At 39.3% G+C, this 22,824-nt stretch overlaps 1 protein-coding gene across 1 annotated transcript in view; it reads right to left on the bottom strand.

Moving 5' to 3' along the window:
* Positions 1-22,824, bottom strand: part of ADGRE3 (adhesion G protein-coupled receptor E3) — a 52,960-nt gene that overhangs the window by 21,332 nt on the left and 8,804 nt on the right. Inside the window, exons 3-7 of the mRNA XM_004688232.1 lie at positions 17,287-17,337; positions 15,301-15,423; positions 13,503-13,655; positions 4,917-4,957; positions 1,948-2,134 (exon numbers count right to left, since the gene is read on the bottom strand). Of these exons, the coding sequence (XP_004688289.1) occupies positions 1,948-2,134; positions 4,917-4,957; positions 13,503-13,655; positions 15,301-15,423; positions 17,287-17,337 (555 nt within the window). The remainder of the gene's footprint in view (positions 1-1,947; positions 2,135-4,916; positions 4,958-13,502; positions 13,656-15,300; positions 15,424-17,286; positions 17,338-22,824) is intronic.

Genomic DNA, 22,824 nt, shown 5'->3' with positions numbered 1-22,824 from the left:
GAGGGTGAGAGGATTCACCAGAGACAGAGTAGGGAGCAGGACAGGCAGATGGATGAAGTACACTTCTGAGGGGAGCAGTGAGCAGGTCAGGAGAGGTCTGCTACACCATGTGGATCTCCTCTGGGGCAGGAGGGGATCGAACTCATGCAGAAGTGGCTTAAGCTTCTTAGTGCTGTGCTTTAACCCACTGTGCCACCAGGGAGGGCCGGATGCCCCATATTTCTTAAATTAACTTTTGATTTTTATTTTTATACAGAGTAAAGTATTTTATCATGAGCACTGGTAAACAAAATGATTAGCTAGGCATATCCGAGTCCCCAAACGGAACAAAGGTACAGTTAACAGCATTTCTGGGGTTTAACATAGCATCCAATTATAAGTATCAAAATATTTGTATTAAATATATGTGTATCAAAAGTCTACAAAGTGTTTTTTCCCCTTTGAAAAAAGATTTTTCTTCTATAAATTTATAGCAGGAAATATCAAAGACAAACACAGGATCAATTTTTAGTGGTCTTTATCACAATTCTGTGTGTTTCACAGCCTATGTTTCCCAAAATAGGGAAATAAATCACAGTGACTCAATAAATTACAGAACAACTAGGTCATGAATCTGTATACAGCTTAGATGTAAAGATGTAGGTAATGTAATGAGTGAACAAGCAGGTTGGACAATCATAAAGCAACACAACAAATGTGTCTCTTCAAACACACACCTACATCAATGTAGGATTGGAAGACAGTACTGTGGGCATAGTTGGCTTATCTAATTTTGGCTGTATGTGCTTTTCTAATTTAAAAAATGGATATTCAATTTTTTTTAAATATTTATTTATTTATTTGTACAGAACTGGGGTACAGGCCAGAGATGTGGAGGGTGAGAGGATTCACCAGAGACAGAGTGGGGAGCAGAACAGGCAGATCGACGAAGCACACTGCTGAGGGGAGCAGCGGGTGGGTCAGGAGAGGTCTGCCACACCATGTGGTCACCTCCAGGGCAGGCGGGAATCGAACTCATGCGGAAGTGGCTTTAGCTTCTCAGTGCAGTGCTTTAACCCGCTGCGCCACCAGGGAGGGCCCGGATATTCAATTTTTTAATGGTATTTCTTAAAAATAAAATTTGTGGAACCTCCACAATGGGTGGTGCAATGGGTTGAAGTGCAGCATTATGAAGCTATCTGCAGCTACTGCAGCACAAGTTCAATCCCCCGTCAGGGAGGTGACCCACATGGCACAGCAGAGCTCTCCTGTCTCTTCTGCTACTCCCCTCTGCAGTGTACTTCAGTAGACCTGCCTGTTCTGCTCCCCATCCTGCCTCTGGTGAATCCTATCATCTCTTGCATCTCTGGCCTATATACCAGTTTTTGTATGTATAAATGAAAATAAATTAAAAAAATTGCATATACTTAAGCTATTTAATAAGGTAATTTGACACAAATATACATAATAAAATGAATATCACAGTCAAATTAATGAATATACCATCTTTTCATGTAGTTATAAAAAAATTGGCTTTCTTTTTCAATGATATAGTAAGATATTCCTTCCAGAGGCATTACTGTGACAGGTGCTATTTAGTTATATAGGCACTAGATTAAAAAACAGACAATGACCTTTAAGCCAGAATCCCAGACTCAGGATTCAAAACCATTGTCAATTAAAAAAAAGTACAATAAGTGACAATTTCTTGAGCTTTGTCTGTGTACATATCTGTGAAACTAATCAAGGTAGTGGACATTCCATCACTCCCAGCAGTTTCCCAAATTCCTTCCATACACTCTTTTCATTCTTTCTGCCCTCCCCTTTCTATCAATCGATTGTATTTTTCTAGAATTCTATATAGATGGACTCACATAGGTGTGAGTAAGCACTTATTTTTGATTACTTAACCCAGACCCCAAATGCTAATCAGCCCTCTGTGTGTACCAGGCCTAATCATCTCCTTACCTATAGACATGTTTTCAATTTCCTGGATTTCTTGCTCTGGGGTTTTCAAGACAGCCTCTAGAACATTATTTTCCATACTCAGGAGAATATTTGTGATCTTGGTAGCCACTTCCTTCTTTTCTCTCTTTTCCCACAGAGTCATGTTCTTTCTGATCTGCTGTGCAACAGATTCAATGACCTGTTCCAACTTTGAAGATATAAAGAGTAACACAGATCCAATTTATAGATCCCACATCTTTGAAAGTTTATAGAAAAACATGAGAAAGCGGGCTCTGAAGCAAGCCTCTTGACCTTGGGAAAGTCTCTCAATTTTTTTGTGCCTCAGTTTCTCCAACTTAGAATGGAGACAATAATAAGACCCCACAGAGTTTTAGGGAAGATTAAAATGAGTTAAGAGATTCTATGTGTTTTAGAATAGAGTCTATGCCTACAAAACACCAGATAAGGGCTAGTTGTAATGAATATCTTTAATCAACAGGGAAATGGTAAAGTTGAGGGAAATAGACCAGTGGGTCTCCTCCATTCCCAGGAGACACTTGATGATGTCTGGAGATATCTGTGATTGCCATCGGTGAGGGACTGCCTTATGGGCTAGAGGCCAGAGATGCTGCACAACATTTAGGAACTTTCAGAGCTGCAATAAGCCTTTCAGACATTCTATCGAGTCTATCGAGGTTGTGTGATAATTCTGATCTGAGTTTAGATGTAAACTCTCCCTCCCTACTTGCTCCCAGAAATAGAAAATGTCTGCTTTTAATTATAGCTGAAGTTTTCTTGGTTTAAATCCATGTGTAGAGTAGGTGCTAATTTCTTGCCCCCTTTTGGAGGGTGTGATGGTTGATTTTCTATGTCAACTTGACTGGGCCACAGAGTTCCTGTCTCTTTGGTCAACCACCATTCTGGGTGTGTGTGTGGGGGTGCTTCTGGGTGAAATCAATATCTGAGTAGATAAATGGGGATGACATGAGAAGTTTGTGTAGAGAAAAATGTCTGAGTAGGAGGGAATTTCCTTCTGTATGTCTGACTGCTTTGAGGTGGGATATTGTTTTCCTTTCACTCAGACTGCACTAAGACCAGCTCTCTTGTCCTCCATCTTGCCAACTGCAGACCTTGGGGCCTGTCAGCCTCTAAAATCAATGAGGCAATTCCTTAGAATATATCTAATTACAGCTATATCTTCTATTGTTCTCTTTTCCCAGAGACCCTAATACAGAAAGGTTATGTCAATTGACTCTGTGGTTCTGAGATTTGAACCCCTGCCTATACTTCAAACCTCCATATCCAACCACCTTAAGAACATCATGGAGGGGTAATAACTCATATGGAGGGGCTTAGGACAGCTTCCAGGAGGGTCTGAAAGTGAATGTTGAGCAAAGGGTAGGGAAAAGGAATTTCTGGTAGAGCACATATTTGGAATCTTGGAGTTGGAGAGAGCCAGGCAAAAACAACCCCTCTGTTACAACAAGGGGTAAGGGTGTGGAGCAGGAAGAGGAAGGGAAGAATCTATTTTGTTAGACTACAGGTGCTTAGAGCTGTAGACCTTTCCCTTTGCTAAAATTCAGAGTTGTTTTACAGATACTAAATTATTACCTACCAGGTACTTTCTTGTTATCTCTCTCTTTTAATATCCATCTTCCTATTCCTTTTAATAATCAAGTGATTTCTTCAAATTTTACCTGGAACATACTGCCCAACTTTAGACTATTTTGTCCCATTGTCCCTTGCCACTAAGCTTGATTATAATATGTGCAACTTCAAGGTTGTCACTTGAAGACATGTCTCCAAGGAAATGATCACAACCTCATCAGCATAATCATATGGCAAGTAGATGGATGTCCTTTTCACCCTACTTTCATTACCCTGACCCCTGGACAGTTTACCTTGGACTACATCTCCTCACCTATACAAGTGTAAGGTAGTGACAAACCAGCTTTGATCATGGAACTGGACAGGACAAGATGCCAGGGGATGGTAGAACAACAGCATGGAGAGAACTTGGAGCCCTTATTGCTTTCAAGGAGCAGAATTCCTTCCTCTACCTGAGCTGTTCACTTCTGAGTTCAGTTAACTCAGAAGTTAATAAAGTTTCATTTTTTAAAGGCCCTTGAATTAGGTCTCTTTGTTAAGCACTGAACATAGCTTTAAAATTTTTTTTAATCAATTAAATCTTTGTTCTTGCATTATTGTAGTCCCCATAGTTCTCCTGTCACTATATCACAAATGAACCATCATCACAGTCCCTTGTGCTGTTCCCTTCCTTGTTTTGACCCCTCTCTGTCCCTCTTCTTTGCTGTATGCCTCAGATCTATGATTGGCTTGATAGTTTTGACTGGGATTTGAACCTATACTTCAAACCTCCATATCCAACCACCTTAAGAACATCATGGAAGGGATAATAACTCATATGGAGGGGCTTAGGACAGCTTCCAGGAGGGTCTGAAAGTGAATGTTGAGCAAAGTGTAGGGAAAAGGAATTTCCTTGACCTTTTGTTGCACTCAACATACCTTATTGCAATCTCTTTTAGCCTGTATTTTTTTGGTCTGAATTAGATCCTCTATTTACAAGGCAACATATACACATATATACACAAATATATCTCTATGGTGAGTTATATGGTGACATACAGGCAATTTTATATATGGTTGGAGACATTTTTGGTTATTATGGGGCTCATTATGGGGTACAGGATGCTACAGATGTCTAGTGGGTAGAAGCCCAGGATGCTGCTCAGTACCTTATAATGCTATGTATTATCGGTATATACACATTATCAAATATAACAACCAATATACTAAACATAGCACAACATATGTATAATAACAGTGTATTTGATTATATAGATATATATTATATAATATTCATTATATCAGCATATGAGATATAATATAGGTTACAGATATAAAATATATTATTCACCCTCATTTGCTAACTTTGGGCTTTGAAAATACAGGGTTCAGCTTCCACTTACCTTTTTGTTGCCTTTGTTTTCCCCTGAAGAGGTGGTAATATCTGCAAAAGATAGCAAGTTGGGTGGTTACTATTGGAACTGAGAGTGAAGGGGTGGAGAGGTGTGCAGATAAGGGGGGTAATATTGTACCTAGATGGCCTGAAAGAATTTACTCTGTTGGGGGATCAGAGTTCTTTGTCACAGTCTAAAGTGGTGTTTTTTCAACTGTGGACACTTTTGCCCTTTGGAGTCATTGGTAATGGCTGGAGCCATTTTTGGTCATTATGGGACTCATTATTGGGTGCAGGATGCTACAGATGTCTAGTGGGTAGAAGCCCAGGATGCTGCTCAGTACCTTATAATGTACAAGAAAACCCTCAAAAAAGGGAACTATTGGATCCCAAATGTGAGCATTATTTTTATAGCATTACCCTGACATGGAGGAAGCATCTATTAAGATGATAATGTGATTTTCATCTATGTTTAGTTGATGTGGCGAGCAAAATTAATAGATTTGTGGAAGTTGAACTACCCTTGCTTCCTGGTATAAATGCCAACTTGGTCATGGTGTATAAACTTTTCAATGTGTTATTGAATTTGGCTTGCCAAAATTTCGTTGGTACATATTGACAGGTAGGTTTTTTATTTTTTTGTAACATCCTTGTCTGCTTTGGTATAAGAATAGTAATGGCTTCATAATGTCTTTGGGGATATTTTTGACTACTATTACCATTTCCTTGCTTTTAACTGATCTCCTCAAATCTTCTCTCTCTAATTCAGAGAGAGAATATTGTGTGCTTCTAAGAATTTCTTTCAGGTTATTCAATTTGTCAACATAAAGATGTTTATAGTTTTTCTGTGATGTCTATTGTAACTTCTCTTTTCATTTATGTTTAACAATTTAATTTATGATTAATGATTAAATTTATTCATTTCTCTCTCTTTTTTTTAGTGAGTCTGACTGAGGTTGTCTATTTAATTTACCTTTTTAAAGAACTAACTCCTAGTTTCATTGACCTTTTGTATAGTCTTTTTGATTTCTATTTCATTTATTTCCACTTTCATTTTTATTATTTTCTTCAATCTACTAGATTTTGGCTCTCTTCCCCCTAATTCTCTAAGGCATAAGGGTAGATTATTTATTTGAGATCTTTCTTGGGTCTTGTTATGAGTCTGTATTGCAAAAAATGTCCCTCTTAGTCTGAATTTTGCTGTGTCCAGTAAGTTCTGATAGTTTGTGTTTTCATTTTAATTCATCTCCAGGTGAAAAAATTTTTAAATTTGTCTTTTGATTTCTTCATTAATCCAATAGTCATTTGGTGAATGTTATGTAGTCTCCACCTATTTGAGTTTATTCCCACTTTCTTTTCATGGTTGATATTCATGTGATCAGAAAAGACACTGATGTGATTTCAATATTCTTGATGTTATTGACCCTTGTTTTATGACCGAGTATGTGGTCTATCCTTGAGAAACCTTCATGTGCACTTGAGAAGAATGTGTATAAGCTTTTTGGGGGTGGGTAAGTGGGTATTGAAATTCCCTCCTATCATTGCATTGGTGTCAGTGTCTGTTTTTTTAAATTTTATTTATAAATCCATTTTTTACATTTTTCTTCGTTTTGTACATTTTTTTCATCTCAGTTGTAATCCCCATGGACTTCCCACCACCATTTAACCCATGTGCCATCACCATAGTCCCATGTGCTCGTCCCACCCAGTTTTGATCTTGTTCCCCTATCCTCTCTCATAGAATGTCTCTGGTTTATAGGTGTTAGTTGATTTTTTTTTTTTACTTTATTACAATTACTATATAAATATATAGATAGCCCCCCACCCTGATCCCTTACTGCTATGAGTGAAACTATCCAGTATTTTTTCTTTTTCTTTCTGGCTTACTTCACTAAGCATGATCTTTTCCAGTTCCATCCATGTTGCTGCAAATGGCATGAGTTTATCTTTTATGATTGTTGAGTAATATCCCATTGTGTATATGTACTACATCTTCTTGATCCAGTCATTTATTTTTGGGCATCTTTCCTATTGTAAATAGGGTGGCATAGGGGTGGCGTAAACATAGGGAAGCAGGTGTCTTTTTGAGTTTTTTTGGTGTCTTTTGGGTAGATACCTAGGAGTGGAATTGTTGGATCATATGGAAGCTCCATTTTTAGCAGTTTGAGAAACCTCTACACAGCTTCCCACAGTGGTTGTACCAGTTTGCATTCCCACCAAGAATGCTGGGTGTTGCATTCTCCATACCCTCACCAACATTAATTGTTGCTTTTTTTTTTAAATATGTGCTGTTCTCACTGGTGTGAGGTGGTATCTCATGGTTTTGACTACCATTTTCCTTGTTACAAGAAACGCTGAACATTTTTTCATATGCCTGTTGGCCGTCTGCATTTCCTCTTTGGAGAAGTGTCTTTTTAGCCTTTCTTCCCATTTTATGATGGGGTTGTTCACTTTATATTCGTTGAGTTTTATCAGCTGCTTGGATATCTTTGTATCAGTCCCTCATCATTTGTACTATGTGTGTCTGATAGATTACTACCATGCACCATACACAAAAACAAACTCAAAATGTATTAAAAACCTAGATATAAGATATGAAACCATAAAGTATCTAGAAGAAAATATTGGTGAAACACTACATTGACATCAACCTCAGAAACATCTTTAAAGATACATCACCCAAAGCAAGGATAGTGAAAGATAGGATAAACAGCTGCGACTACATCAAATTAAAGAGCTTCTGAACAGCAAAAGAGACACTACATAAATCAATGCCTGTTTTTAGGTTAAATAGCTGCTTTATGTATTTTGATTCTCTTGAAGGTTTGTCTTAAGAGTTCAAAAATGTTTGTCTTATCATTCTTCAAAGAAATAGAAAAAAATATTAATGAGATTCATATGGAACAACAAAAGACCTTGAATAGCAAAAATGCTCATGACTAAGAAGAAAGAGAATGGAGGCATTACAATCCCAAACTTCAAGCTATACTACAAACCCATAATAATCAAAACTGCACAGCACTGGAACAAGAACAGACATAGAGACCAGTGGATTCAAGTAGAAAACCCAGATATAAACCCACAGGTTTATGGACAGCTAATCTTTGACAAAGGAGCAAAGAAGATACAATGGAACAAAGAAAGTTTGTTCAGCAAATGGTGCTGGGAAAACTGGGAAGCTATATGCAAAAAAATGAATCTAGATCACTACCTCACACCACACACAAAAGTCAACTCGAAGTGGATTAAAGACCTAGACATAAGAACGGAAACCATAAAATACCTGGAAGCAAAGATGGGCCAAATACTACATGGCATACACTTCAGCGACATTTTTAAAGATACAGCACCCAATGCAACAATAGTGAAGGCAAGGATAAGTAGCTGGGACTACATCTAGTTAAAGAGCTTCTGTACAGCAAAAGAGACATTACAAAAGACAAGCAGACATCCCACTGATTGGGAAAAAATTTTCTCACACAAAATGAGTGATAAAGGATTGATCACAAAGATATACAAAGAACTGATGAAACTCAATAAAAATAAACAACCCCATCAAAAAATGGGCAGAAGATCTAAAAAGACACTTCTCCAAAGAGGAAATGCAGATGGCCAACAAGTATATGAAAAAATGTTCAACATGACTTGTAATAAGGGAGATGCAAATTAAAACCATAATGAGATACCACCTCACCCCAGTGAGAATGGCACAATTTCAAACAACTAGCAACAACAAATGTTGGTGAGGATGTGGAGAAAAAGGAACTCTCCTGCATTGCTGGTGGGAATGTGAACTAGTACAACCACTATGGAAAACTGTTTGGAGGTTCCTCAAAACTGCTAAAAATGGAGTTTTCATATGACCCTGCAATCCCACTCCTAGGTATCTACCCAAAAGACACAAAAACACTGATTGAAAAAGATACCTGCACCCCCATGTTTATTGCTGCTTTATTTACAATCAGAAAGACATGGAAATAGCCCAAATGCCCAAAAGTGGATTGCTGGATTAAAAGTAATACATTGTTGTAAAAATAAACTTTTTAATAAAAAAAAAAGTAATACATTGTGTACATATACACAATGGAATATTACTCAGCAACCAAAAAAAATATAAACACATGTCTTTTGTAGCGACATGGATGGAGCTGGAGAAGATCATGCTTAGTGAGATAAACCAGAAAGAAAAGGAAAAGTACCAGATAGTTTTACTCATAGCAGAAGTATAACAGACCAGGCGCGAAAATAATAATAATGATCAGCTATGTACCAGAGACATTTTATGGGGGTGGAGTGGGGAATGGGATCAAAAACAGTGGGGGGAAGGAAATGCACTGGACTATGGGTGATTTGGTGATGGGAAGCCCATGGGGATTACAACTGAGGTGAAAAAATGTGCAAAATGATGTAAAAATAAACTATGTATTATTTAAAAAATGTTTGTCTTACAACCATGAATTTATGATAAATTTATTATAGGAAACTAGTGTCTTTGTAGAAAGTGATTTGGTTGAAACCTGCAATTTTTCATGGTGACTTACTTTGACATACCAACCATGGTGTTAATTAAATCCAGATGAACTCAACTTGTATATAATTTTAAGGACTCTTAAAATTAGCAAAAAATAACTAATGACATTCTTTATAAAATAAGAATGCAGTTTCACACTTTGTACATTTTCAACAGAGGTAAGTATCTGTCTTTCAGTAATATACTCATTTTGGGTTTAGTTAATTATTTCATTCACTCAATCATTTAACATCTATTGGTTGAACTAGTAGTAGACTTACGGCACAGCATCCCATTTCTAACAATTTTGTTCTCTTTTCTGTCTTTCTCCACTAGGAATCAGTCTTAGATTTGGAACCATGCAGGTCCTATACCCTGGTGTGGACTCTAGCTTAGAACCTAGGAAATAAAGGAATCCGGACTTGAAACTTGCAAGTGTGCATTCCACTGATGAAAAATATATTCTTCTTATTAAAGAACTGCCCAAAATTTCTAATAGAACTTTTAGCTGGACAGGAATTTTAAGCTTTTGGTTTTGAGAATCAGATGCAATGCTAGTAATTTTAGCAAACACAGCACATCCCAAGTGCTTTATATCGTAGTATCTCATCCAACCCTCATTAAACGTTGCAGCAGTCCCTCTGCTTTATAGATAGGGTGGAGAAAGTTATATACCCAGTGACATTGTGCTGAGATTTTTCTGCAGAGTCCTTGTACCATGTTCTTAACCACTAAGCTTTCTTGTCTCTTGAAGATGTGGATACGGCTAGCAAAAAAATGCATCATACACAAACATCACTGCTAATACTAGTTGCATGCCTTCTTACATGCATAACCTAATTTAATCTTTGCAATAAACTTATGAATCAGATTTTATTACTATATCATTTTGGCAGGTGCGGAAACAAAGACATGGGGACTTAGTAAGTTGTCTATAGTCATGCAGAGTATGTGGTTGCAAGCTCAGATTGCAGTCCGTGCTTTTCTAATCATAAGTGCTAATCTTATCACTTCACCTGTGCAGAAACTATATGCATAAGAACTAGGAGTCTAAGCATTTACTCATTCAAAGGTATCTCTGATGAAGCTTGTCTATGGCCACTCAGCTACCTGAGACCTCCCCTCCAGAATAGTTAGGGCTCCTGGTCTTAGCCCAGGGCCTTCAAATAGGTATCCTAGTTTCTGTGGGGGAACTTTTCCTGTCATTCTTCTGCAGTTTGGTCTGAGAGGTCATATTTAAAATTTTTTTTTTAGGGTTTGGTTCTTAGGTGTCCTAAATAGTTCTGTTTTCTCTTTGTTTTGGTTTTGTGGAATTAATTATGGAGTTTTGGGCCCTCTGTTGGAAAGAATTGTAGAACTAATCTAGTGGGAATGTTATTAGTGCAGAGTCATTCTATTAAGTTTAATGTGAGATTTTCTGAGCCCAAGCTTCAGCTATAGTGCTGCTCACAATAAGTCTCTTGGAGGGGTCTCTATGTATGTGAATGACATACAATGACCTGTATCTTCCCAAAAGTTTTCTGCTTGACTCTCCAAACTCATTGCATTAATGCTGGATAAAGAAAAGTACAAAGGAACTTTTTTTGGGAACTTATGTTGTCTTACAATCTAGAAAGAAAGGCTCCTACTCCAGAAACATGTCTTCTTTTTCCCTCTTGGAATTACCTGTAAATCTTTACAAAAACAGTTTCTTTCCCATTTTTTCTATTAGACTCTGATGTAGGGGTGGATACACTATTATAGGTTGCTAAAACTTTAAGTTTGTGACAAATTTTGGAGAATTCCCACCCAAAGCCATGTTTCTTTTCATCCTTACTTGACTACAGGCAACTTACTAAGTCCCCATGTCTTTGTTTCTGCACCTGCCAAAATGGTATAGTAATAAAATCTGATTCATAAGTTTATTGCAAAGATTAAATTAGGTTATGCATGTAAGAAGGCATGCAACTAGTATTAGCAGTGATGTTTGTGTATGATGCATTTTTTTGCTAGCTGTATCCACATCTTCAAGAGACAAGAAAGCTTAGTGGTTAAGAACATGGTACAAGGACTCTGCAGAAAAATCTCAGCACAATGTCACTGGGTATATAACCTTTTTGGTGCTGCAAGGGGTTAAAGCACAACTCTATGAAGCTATCCACAGCCACTGCCGCAATGTATTCGATCTGGGGCCAGAGAGCTGACCCACATGGTGCAGCAGACCTCTCCTGTTTTGCTCACTTGTCCCCTCAGCAGTGTATTTCAGTCAGTTCACCTGTTCTGCTCCCCACTCTGTCTCTGATGAATCCTCTCACCCCTTGGTTTCATTAATAGGAGGAATATAGAGGAATCCAATGAAGGAATGGGGGGAAAGTAATAATAATCTCCCCCCCCCCACAAATTAACAAGAAACTATAAATCAGAGACATTCTGCAGGAGAAGGAGAGGAAGAAGGATCAAAACAGGGGGGAGAAGAGCACAAGAGACTGTGGTGATGGTGCATGGATGAGTTGTTGGTGGGAATTCCATGGGGACTACATTTGAGAAAAGAAAACAAACATACAAACATGAATGACAATGTAAAATATATATAAATAAATTACATTAAAAAATAAAAAGTAACTAATTAAAAAATTTAGGTTACATCATTTTACATTATTGTTGGTATTTTGGAAGTATAAACCCCCCCACTCAGGTATTACCACTATAGTGCATCCACCACTAAGTCAGCATTGTCCATCACCATAGTCCATTGTGCTTCCTTCATTTTGTTCACACGCCTCACCCACCCACTCCTCTGTCTGGATGCTTCACTTCTAATGTCAGCTTGTAGGGGTTAGTTTTTAAACTTGTCTTTATCTGACCTTTAGTTTAGTTTCTTTATATTCCATATATAAGTGACACTGTTTGGTATTTATCTTTCTCCTAACTTACTTTACTTAGCGTTATTTCTTCCAGCTCTATTTTCCTGCAAATGTCATGAGTTTTTTTTTTTTTTTTGATTGTGGAATAATGTTCCATTGTGTATATACACCACATATTCTTTATCTACTCATCTGTCCTTGGGTTAGGCTGTGTCCATAGTTTGGCTGTTGTAAACAATGCTGCAATAATCATAAGAGTGCAAATTTCCCTTTGGATTATTATTTTTGATTTTTTTAGTTAGGTGCTTAGAAGTGGAATTACTGGGTCATATGGCAGATCCATTTTTAATTTGCAAAGCATCCTGTCTCAATCACCATCATGTCATCTTCAAACTCCTCTAGCCTTCCTACTCCCATTCTTTTTATATATATATAATATAATAGTTTATTTTTACATCATTTTTTTCATCTCAATTGTAATCCCCATGGGTTTCCCATCACCAAGTCACCCATGTGCCATCACCATAGTCCTATGCACTTCCTTCCCCCCACCACCCTTTTTGATCCCATTCCCCACTCCACCCCCACAAAATGTCTCTGGTATATGGCTGTTCATTATTCTTATTATTTTTCTCGCCTGGTCCATTATACTCCTGCTGTGAGTGAAACCACCCAGTATTTTTCTTTTTCTTTCTGGCTTATCTCACTAAGTATGATCTTTTCCAGCTCCATCCAAGTTGCTGCAAAAGACATGTGTTTCTTTTTTTTTTTTTGGTTGCTGAGTAATATTCCATTGTGTATATATACCACATCTTTTTAATCCAGTCATCTACTTTTGGGCAGTTGGGCTGCTTCCATGTTTTTCCAGTTGTAAATAAAGCAGCAATAAACATGGGGGTGCAGGTATCTTTTTGAATCAGTGTTTTTGTGTCTTTTGGGTAGATACCTAGGAGTGGGATTGCTGGGTCATAGGGAAGCTCCATGTTAGCAGTTTGAGGAACCTCCAAACAGTTTTCCATAATGGTTGTACTAGTTCACATTCCCACCGACTCTGCTGGAGAGTTCCTACTCCCATTCTTTCCCTAAACTTGTTCTTCCCCCTCCACTATTCATTTCCCCCCTCCACTATTCATTTCCCTCCAGAAAATAGAAACATGTCTCTGGCTCACAATAACAAAATATCTTTTCTGGAGTTGGACTCAACGAAAAATGAGGGAGGGAGATAAGATAGGGATTTTCTTACTACAAGTGTTGCTGCTGGAATTCTTGAACAGTACACCTCCAGAAAGGAGTTCATATCCAGGGATACATTTGCAGTTGAAACTTCCTTTCACATTCTGACATTCAGCATGTGGTCCACAATCTTCACTAATGGGTGGTTTACATTCATCAATATCTGGAACACAAAGGAGAAATTTGGTTTATGTTTCATTAAGATTTGTTGAGCAAGTGTAGCAGCAACTGTGCTCCTACAGGATTGTCTGTCCTGGATTCCCAAGACAACTTGGTTAAGTCCATGGCTATCTTTATTCTGTCTTTTCTCCATGGCCTTTGTTGGTATTGCTGAGAAGCAGACACTGAGACAAAGATTCAGGCCCAAGAGTTTATTTGGGGTTACATTCTGGAAAACACTGGAAAGGAAGTGGGGAGATAATACAGGGGAGAGAGGGCAGGAAATAAAGGGGGTGTTAAGCAAGTTTTCATTGTGGGCAACTGGGTCTCAGTTCTTCTGGGAACTCCCAGAGGCAGTGCAACCATATATTTTGGAGTCACTCAGCTGAAGGGACAGGGAAATCGGATATTTATCCATCAAGCCTCATTGTTTATTGGGGGAGGCTTGCTCCCAGGGAGTGCTAACTCTCTAGTACTTCCATGTGTCTTGAGCATGGGCTGAGCGGTCTCCAGAAGCCACAGAAAATTTCAGACTTGGTATACAAAGGAATGACAAAATGGTGAAGACATATAAATGGGACATCAACCTTGTCTGCTGTTATGGACCTCAACTCAAGTACTGATGCTTTAACTCCATTGTGTGTATATCTGGAGCTGAGGGCTCTAAGGAGCTAACTAAGGTTAAATGGGATCATAAGAGTGGGCTCTGATTGAACTGGATTACTGTCCTTATAGTATGAGACTGGAGTGCTACCACCCACCCCTTGGGACTGCATACTATTGCAGGGAAAGTGAAGCTATAGTGAGAAGGTAGGCACCTATGGGCAGGAAGAGAACCTCACCAGAAACTGAATCTGTCAGGACCTTGATCATGGACTTCCAGTCTCAAGCACTGTGAGAAAATACATTTCTGTTGTTTAAGTCACTCAGCTGCAGAATCTTGCTATAGCAACCTGAGCAGACTAATGAACCTGCTTAATGAACTAATTGAATTAGAATGCCTTTAAGTCAGTAAATTTTCATCCCTGAGGGTCTCAAGAAGAGTAAATTAAAAAAAAATAAGGATAGAAAATCACAACCAGTAAGCATATACAAACAGAGAAAAGAGCTAGTGGGTAAAAGATAGGCAAGAATACAGAAAAATTGATGAGTAATTAAACTGGGACTGCATTTTACATCTTAGGTGACCTTAAGGATTTACATTAGAAATACTTCTTTCCACCCTTTTATTCTTTTTGTTCTATTAATTCAGTGTATATTTTTTCTTCCTAATGAAAAAAAAAATGGTGGTTTTAGTCTAACATTGTGATAGTAAATGAAATAGTGTATGAAATGTGGCCCATTAGCAAAAGAATGTGGATTGGGACTTAATACTTGATTTATTTTTCTTTTTAACTTAAAAAAATTTAGGCTGACTTAATGATCATGTCAGCATTATCCTTTCCCAAGCTACTGAGGAGAAAATCAAGACCTAGCTAGATCCTAAAAGAAACCTACTTTTTCTGACTTCATGAAAGTGTGTCTTTCTTGGTGAAGGTTGAGTAGGTAGATGCTTTTCAGTATTGCAATGTTGGGGCACTCTTCCTCCCCATCCCTTAATGCCTTCCCTTCTCTCCCACCTGTGTATGAATTAAAAATAACCCCTTTACCTTTACAGTTCTCATGTTCGTACTTGAAGAATTTGAATCCAGAATCAGAAGTGAATCCAGGGTTGCAGGTGCAGTAGGTGTTATTGACACTGTAAGCGTTTAAGGGACATACATGATTCTTAGCTGTGGGAAGAAGAGAGGAAGGACCAGAGTCATCAGGGTTAAAAACTCCCTCTTACCACTTGGCTTTGCCTCTGAGCAGGACCTCTTAAGCCTGGGGAAGCCTGTTGCTTTTTGTGAACTTTCAATACATTAAAAATACCAGCCCAGGTCGCTGGTGGCCCAAGGGTTAAAGACAACACTATTAAACTACCACCAACCACTGCAACATGAGTTGATCCATCCTCTTGGCCCCCTGCTGGCAAGAGAGCTAACTCACTGGACACAGCAGACCTCTCCTGTCTCTCAGCTGCTCCCCTCGGGGTGCATTTCAGTGGACCTGCCTCTTGGCTCTCTCGCTGGTGTCTCCTCTCACACCTCCCACATCCCAGTGCCTGTGTACATAAGTTAAATCTTAAAAAAAAAAAACAAAAACGACTAAACCCAAGTTGCAGAAAAAAGTGTGGTTCCTGTGCATGATAAAGGACTGGGGTTGGTTTTAAATAAATTAATTTTAACTTAAAATTTCAGTGTGATATAATGGTGCTATCTTTAAGACCATTGCAGACATTATAAGAGGGAACATGCTGGTTAAGACCTTGGACCCTGCTCCCTGGTGGCTAAGGGGTTAGTGCTAACACCTCTGTGACCTGAGTGGAGCTAACACACATATGGTAGCACAGACCTCTCTTCTCTTGCCCCATGTTCCCCTCAACAGTGTATTTCAGTAGACCCTTCTGTTTTGTTCCCCACTCTGTCTCTGGTGAATCTTCTTCCCCCCACCCCCATCCCCACCCGGCAGCTCTGGTTCTTATATGCATCAATCAATCAATCAATCTTTAAAAAAAAGGCCATGGGCCCATGTTCCAACTTCCACCACTTATGAGCTGTGTGTTTTGCACAGATGTCATAGCCTCTGTGCCTCAACTCCTTCATCTGTGAGGAGTACGTGACATTAGCTAACACATATCAAGCGCCTTGGTAGTGTTTGGCATGTAATAAGGGGCAGCTTTGATTATGAAATTTTGAATCTGTAGGGTATCCTAGGAAGTATATACTGATAATGGTATAGGTTATCTTTGCAACTCTATGTATTACTTCATGTAGACAGAGAAGATACACTAAAATCTTAATTTGATTTATCTCTTTTGGGATAAATGGAAATAATGAGGTTGAGGGGATATCTCAAACTTTGGGTCTAGTGGAGCGATATAGAAACATTTCAGGGCCCATGGATGCTAAAGAAATTGATGGGGGAGCACTGTGCAGACTCTGGTTCCTTAGAATGTGCCCCTGGCAGCTGATTACACATATACAATCTGGTTGCACACACACACGCTAGACCTGCTGAATCAGAATCCAGTGAGAATGCCAAGGGATTAAAGTTAAATGGTAATGATTTTGTTCATCTTTTGCTGACCACTTATGGCCAGAGTAAGATGGGTAAGCCATAATTATGAGTGAATTACCATTTGATAGATAAGGGAACTAAGGCACAGAGAGATTAAGACACTTGTAAAAAGAAACACAGCTAGTAAGTGGGGAAGCCGAACTGGAATTCAAGGTCCAAGATCTTAACTCATCCCCTCTTTGTAAATTCTGTCTTTTCCCTCTAGAAAGTTAACTTCATGAGGTCTTATTTGTTTTATTCACTGTTCTATCTCCACAGTGCACTGATCATGGTTACTAAAAACAAATAGACAAATAAGATAAAAAGATGTCTAAATTTGATGGGGTGGTCAATTAAAAAAATTTATGAAAGCAAGCCAAATTTTGTTCCTAAAACCACTCCCCTTTCTCCAGTCTCTTGGAAGATGTGGGTGGTCCCAGTTGCATCCTGGGTTCATGACCTAATGGTCTCTGGGAGAGCGGGCTTTGAGCACGTACCTTGGGGATTCTGAGCCATGAAGTCCAACAAAATCAGCAGAATGCAGAGCCCTAGAATAAGGAAGGAAAAGGGAAAAACAAAAAATGAAGGAAAGACCCTAGATTTCCCAAGGGCTGCTTACCAGCTGTCTATTACTGTGCAAGAAACTACCACAAAAATGCAGTGGCTTAAAACAGCATCCATTTGATCATTTTTCACGGTTTCTGTGATTTGGGAATCTAGGAGTTTCTGGTTTTCTTCCCTGGCTGCATTGTTTCTGGTTAAGTGTTCTTTTCTCTTCCCACCACCTGGTGTTGGAGGCAGCTGTTTCTGCTTCTATAAAGACCTTAAACTGACGGTTAGATGGGGGCTTTTCTCTCCCTTTCTCGATAAATTTTTTTAAAAGATTTTATTTATGCATTCAGAATTGGGGTACAGGCCAGAGGTGCAGGGGTGGTGAGAAGATTCACCAGTGACAGAGTGGGGAGCAGAACAGGCAGATTGATGAAGTACACTGCTAAGGGGAGCAGCGGGCGAGACAGAAATCTGCTGTGCCATGTGGGTCAGTTCCCTGGCCAGGTATCTAACTGGAGCTGAAGCAGCTGCAACTAGCTTTGCAGTGCTGCTGTTTAACCTGTTGTGCCACCAGGGAGTGCCCTGCTGATAAGTCTTAAGCCGTTGTGATAGCTAGTTTTCTCCTTACCTTCTTGCCATTTTTCCTCTTATATACTAACATCTAGAATTCTTTGTCATTTGCAAGGACAGTTTTCAAAATATTTAACAACTGGCATAGTTTAGATCAACCAAAGTGGACACAAGGCATCCTCTCTGATGCACCTCGAATTTAATTCTTAGGTGGGGGAGTCCCTGAGGTTCAGATTGGCAAGAGTGTTAGTTACAGAGGAAGTGGAACTATTTCAATATGCATAACCTATAAGGCTCTTCTAGTGAACACTGGTTGAAATTTTTTTTTTTTAAAGATTTATTTATTTGTGCACACAGAACTGGGGCACAGGCCAGAGGCTCAGGGGCGGTGAGAGGCTTCACCAGAGACAGAGTGGGGAGCAGAACAGGCAGATCGACGAAGTCCACTGCTGAGGGGAGCAGCGGGCGGGTCAGGAGAGGTCTGCCACGCCATGTGGTCACCTCCAGGGCAGGCGGGAATCGAACTCATGCGGAAGCGGCTTTAGATTTTCAGTGCTGTGCTTTAACCCGCTGCGCCACCAGGGAGGGCCCACTGGTTGAAATTTTATAGCTGGTGGCAAGTAACTATTTGCAACTTTGTTTACCCCCAAAGCCCTGCAGAAAAAGAAAATATTGTATATAGGTAGAGTGGAATATCATTCAACCCTAAAAAGGAAGGAAATCCTGCCTTTGTGACAGCATGGATGAACCTGGAAGACATTACCATACATGACATAAGTTGGACACAGGAGGACAGATACAGCGTGATTCCACTTAGTGGTATCTGAAACAGTCGAACTCACAGAAGCAGAGAATAGAAGGATTCTCCCCAGCAGCTAGGGAGAGGAGGAAATAGGGATTTTTTCAATGTAAGATGAATAAGTTCCAGGGGTCAGCTATAAAACAGAGTTAACACTAAGTTTTGGTGCACTTCAAAATATGTTAAAAGGGAGACCTCTCTGGTGGCACAACAGGTTGGGACGCAGCACTGCTAACTGCTGCAGCGGCTTCAGTCTGAGTTGGTTCCCCAGCCCTGGAGGTGACCCACATGGTGCAGCAGACCGCTCCTGACCCACCCACTGCTCCCCTCAGCAGTGTACTTCGTTGGTCTGCCTATTCTGCTCCCCACTCTGTCTCTGCTGAATCCTCTCACCACCCCTGCACCTCTGGCCTGTACCCCAGTTTTGTATGCATAAATAAATACATCTTTAAAAAATATGTTAAAAGGATTGATTCCATATTAATTATTCTTCTAAAAGGAAAAAAATATTCATGAAGGACACAAGGGCATTCTTGGAGGTGATGGATGTACTTGTTACCTTGGTTGTGGTGATGATGATGTCCCAGGTGTGTGGTATATACCCTCTGTTCACCAAATGTGTGAAGTTATTTTTGTGTTATCAGTGATGTTGATGAACATAGAACTGATACTCAATGGCACAGAAGCCACTCACCATATCACAGACTTTTGAGATCAGTCTCCTCAAAGATGGGGCTTTCAGTGGTATTTAGGAATTGGAAAACAAAGAATATATAGAAAAATGCAAGTTGACAGCTTCTGCTTGGTTGCTCTCTGGAGCAACTAGAATTTGGATCCGAACTGCAAAGGATCCTAAGTACCTGTCACTTTATTATTATTATTATTATTTTTTAAAGATTATTTATTCATATGGAACTGGGGTACAGGCCAGAGATGTGGAGGGTGAGAGGATTCACCAGAGACAGAGAGGGGAGCAGAACAGGCAGATCAATGAAGTACACTGCTGAGGGGAGCAGTGGGCGGGTCAGGAGAGGTTCCGCCTCGCCATGTGTTCATCTCTGGGGCAGGCGGGAATCGAACTCATGCGGAAATGGCCTTAGCTTCTCAGTGCAGTGCTTTAACCCGCTGCGCCACCAGGGAGGGCCATACCTGTCACTTTTAACGTCAGTTTAACCATGAACTGGACATCTTGGTTCCCTTTTCCTATGGTAGTTCTTGTTCCATGCAGTGAAAACTCATCCAAGGATAGGGTATATGCTCGTGGATGTGTAATCTGAAGCACAACTTGTCAGCTTGTGAAAAATCTTTTTTTTTCTATTTAAGAGCTGGGTTTGGGTGTTTTTGTTTTATTATTTTACTTTTTCAAGCCCTGTTCTTCTTGCAAGAAAAGTAAAAATGGGGAGAAAAACCCTCAAAAAGGAAAGTGGTGAGAAGACACCCAAGTTACAATTATACCCTTAATAAAAATAAGAAAGGAAAGTGGGTGCTGGCAATGGCCAGTTCTCTGTTCATGAAGTGGGGTGATCTGCATTGATGGGAGTGGATTAGTTGGTAGATCTAGCATAGATTTTGATTTCTGTTGGAGGGATGGAGAGAAGGGCTGGAGCTGAAAGTCTGGAGAAGATGGGGAGAGGGTATTGTGGCTTCCTTGAAGAGACTTGGTAGATATGGCAGTTGGTGGCTGTGAAGTGAGATTGGGAGGCTGTATGAGGTTATAGAGTAAGAGCTGCTTGGCCTGTACTGTAACCACCTGTCCATTCTTCCTGTAAAACACCCCCTTAATGTTTTGGAGAGAGGATTTCCTTGGTGGGGTATACTGGGGAATGTTCTAAGATTGTCTCCACCATACCTAAGGGGCGCGTGTGTCTTTATTACATGCCAGGCATTATTCTAAAGCACTTTTCAGCTTTGCAGCAACTTTAGGAGCCAGGTGCTGTTAACACCATCCCTGACACAAGCTATACAACTTCTGTAGCCCGACAAGATCCGGATGGAAGGGATAGGCTCTGTAAAATCAGAATTTCCATTGCTAACTTATGTTATGACCTCCCTTTTTTGTACAATTGTAATATCAAAAATATTTGACCAACCATCAGTTTGCAACTGGATTGCCTTAGCTTCAAAAATTGGCTACCTGGCTGGGACAAAGTATGAGCCTCACCAGGGCAAGAAATTCTTTTTTGTCTGGAGGCAAAAGGCAAGCTCCGGGTGAGATAAGACCTGAGGGGGGTGGAGGGGGAGGAGGGGTGGGGACGCAGCATCAAGACTCCTGGGAAGATTCCTTGGTATTTTGAAACAAAAAGCAAATCTTAGATAAAATCTCCAGGGCATAAGGACCCATGAATAATTTCCTAACATTATTGATACAGGTTTTGCTTAATGCATAACTTTGTGACTTCCTCTTAATTTACTTTTCTTAATTTACTTTTCACTAACTACTCTCTGCTAGTCTTAATTAACCTTTCCCTAAAACAAATACTAGTTACTCTCTGCTAGACTTAAGTTGGCCATTAGCTTTTCTTTAGACTATCACTGATGACTCTGCTAAAACAATTTATTCCTTCCCTAAGATTCTTAAATCCCTTGCTAACAGCTAATCCTTTCCCAGACCCCTTGTCCTTTGAAGTCATAGCTAAACATCCATATACATGAAAGTTATCACAGAGATGTATAGTCTATTATGCCATAAATTGTCAGGAAGAGGATGCATTGTTTCCCTCTTCCTTTAGAAATTTTATGCTAATTTCTTAAGTTACCTGATGCATTATTGTAACTAAATACTTGCTAAACAGTATAAATAAAGACCTGCAAAAAAGAAAAGCAGGAAGACTTGCACCCAACTCTGACTCCCGTGTCTTCCTCGCACCTGCTCCTCTTTCACCCTTCTAGGAATCTCTGTCAACGCTGCTCCCACCTTAAGACCCTACCTGTTCTGCCCTCCGACAGCCTGTGATTGGGGCCAGTCTCCAACACATTCCCCACGGTGCACATCAAGAAACAGAGGTATAGAGGGGTTAGGCAACTTGTTCTATTTCCAAGAGCTAGACAGTGGCAAAGTGGAGTTTCAACCTATGCTCTGAAATCTAAATGCCAATTTATGACCCAACATCACCTCTTTTCAAAAATTTCACTTGGCAATCAGACTGTAGACCCTGTAAATTGGCATTTTTTTGTGATAGTGACTTCAAGAAAGTACTAATTTTCTCCCCAAAAATGCTACTCTGACTAGAGTCAATCAGAGTCAATTTGTGGTCATTTGCTATTTGATCACCCAATGGTCTAGCATCACCTTTCAAGAGTGAGAAGAAGGCAATGTTTATATATATATATTTAAATGTGAACAATACAATATATTAATATGTAAATAATATCAATATATTAATATATAAATACAAATAATATAAATAATATATATTCATGCGTTATATATTGATATAAATAAATATTTATATTTATATTTATATTCTGTTTGCCTGTGCAAATTCCTGATTGCTGCTTTAACAAATTGCTATGAACTTTGTGGTTTAAGAAAAGAGAAGTTTATTCTCTTATAGTTAAAATATCCAAATCAGTCTGTCTGTTAAACCCAAGATGCCAGAAGTGTTAATTCCTTTTGGAGCATCTAGGGAGAATCCATTTCTTTGTCTTTTCCAGCTTTTAGAGACTCCCCACATTCTCTGGCTCATCACCCATTCTTTCATCTTCAAAGCTTCTTCTCTCCTTTCTGGTTTCTTGTTTCCCTCTTTTAAGGACCCTTGTGATTATATTATCTTGTATTATCTGCCCATCTCAGGGTCCTTAAAGAATCTGCAACATCCCTTTGATGACATAAAGTTCAGGACATCCCACCCCAAATCTGCTACTGGCCAGTTTGGTTAATTTGAGCTGAAGGTACTTGAAAGCAGACTAAGGTATCTCTGACCTTCCCCATTTTACCACAAAAGATGGCATTACATTGCCTGTGAGAAAGGTGTCCTCTTTGTATAAGGTTAAAAAAAGTCCTTATCCATCCCCATAAAAATCTCAATGACATTCTTCAATGAAATAGAAAAAATGTTGATGAGATTCATATGGAACAACAAAAAACCTCGAATAGCCAAAACCCTCATGTCTA

Source organism: Condylura cristata, unplaced genomic scaffold (assembly GCF_000260355.1).
Source record: "Condylura cristata isolate star-nosed mole 26May11 unplaced genomic scaffold, ConCri1.0 scaffold00024, whole genome shotgun sequence".
Classification (NCBI taxonomy): Eukaryota; Metazoa; Chordata; class Mammalia; order Eulipotyphla; family Talpidae; genus Condylura; species Condylura cristata.
This window is presented reverse-complemented; position numbering and strand designations above follow the sequence as displayed.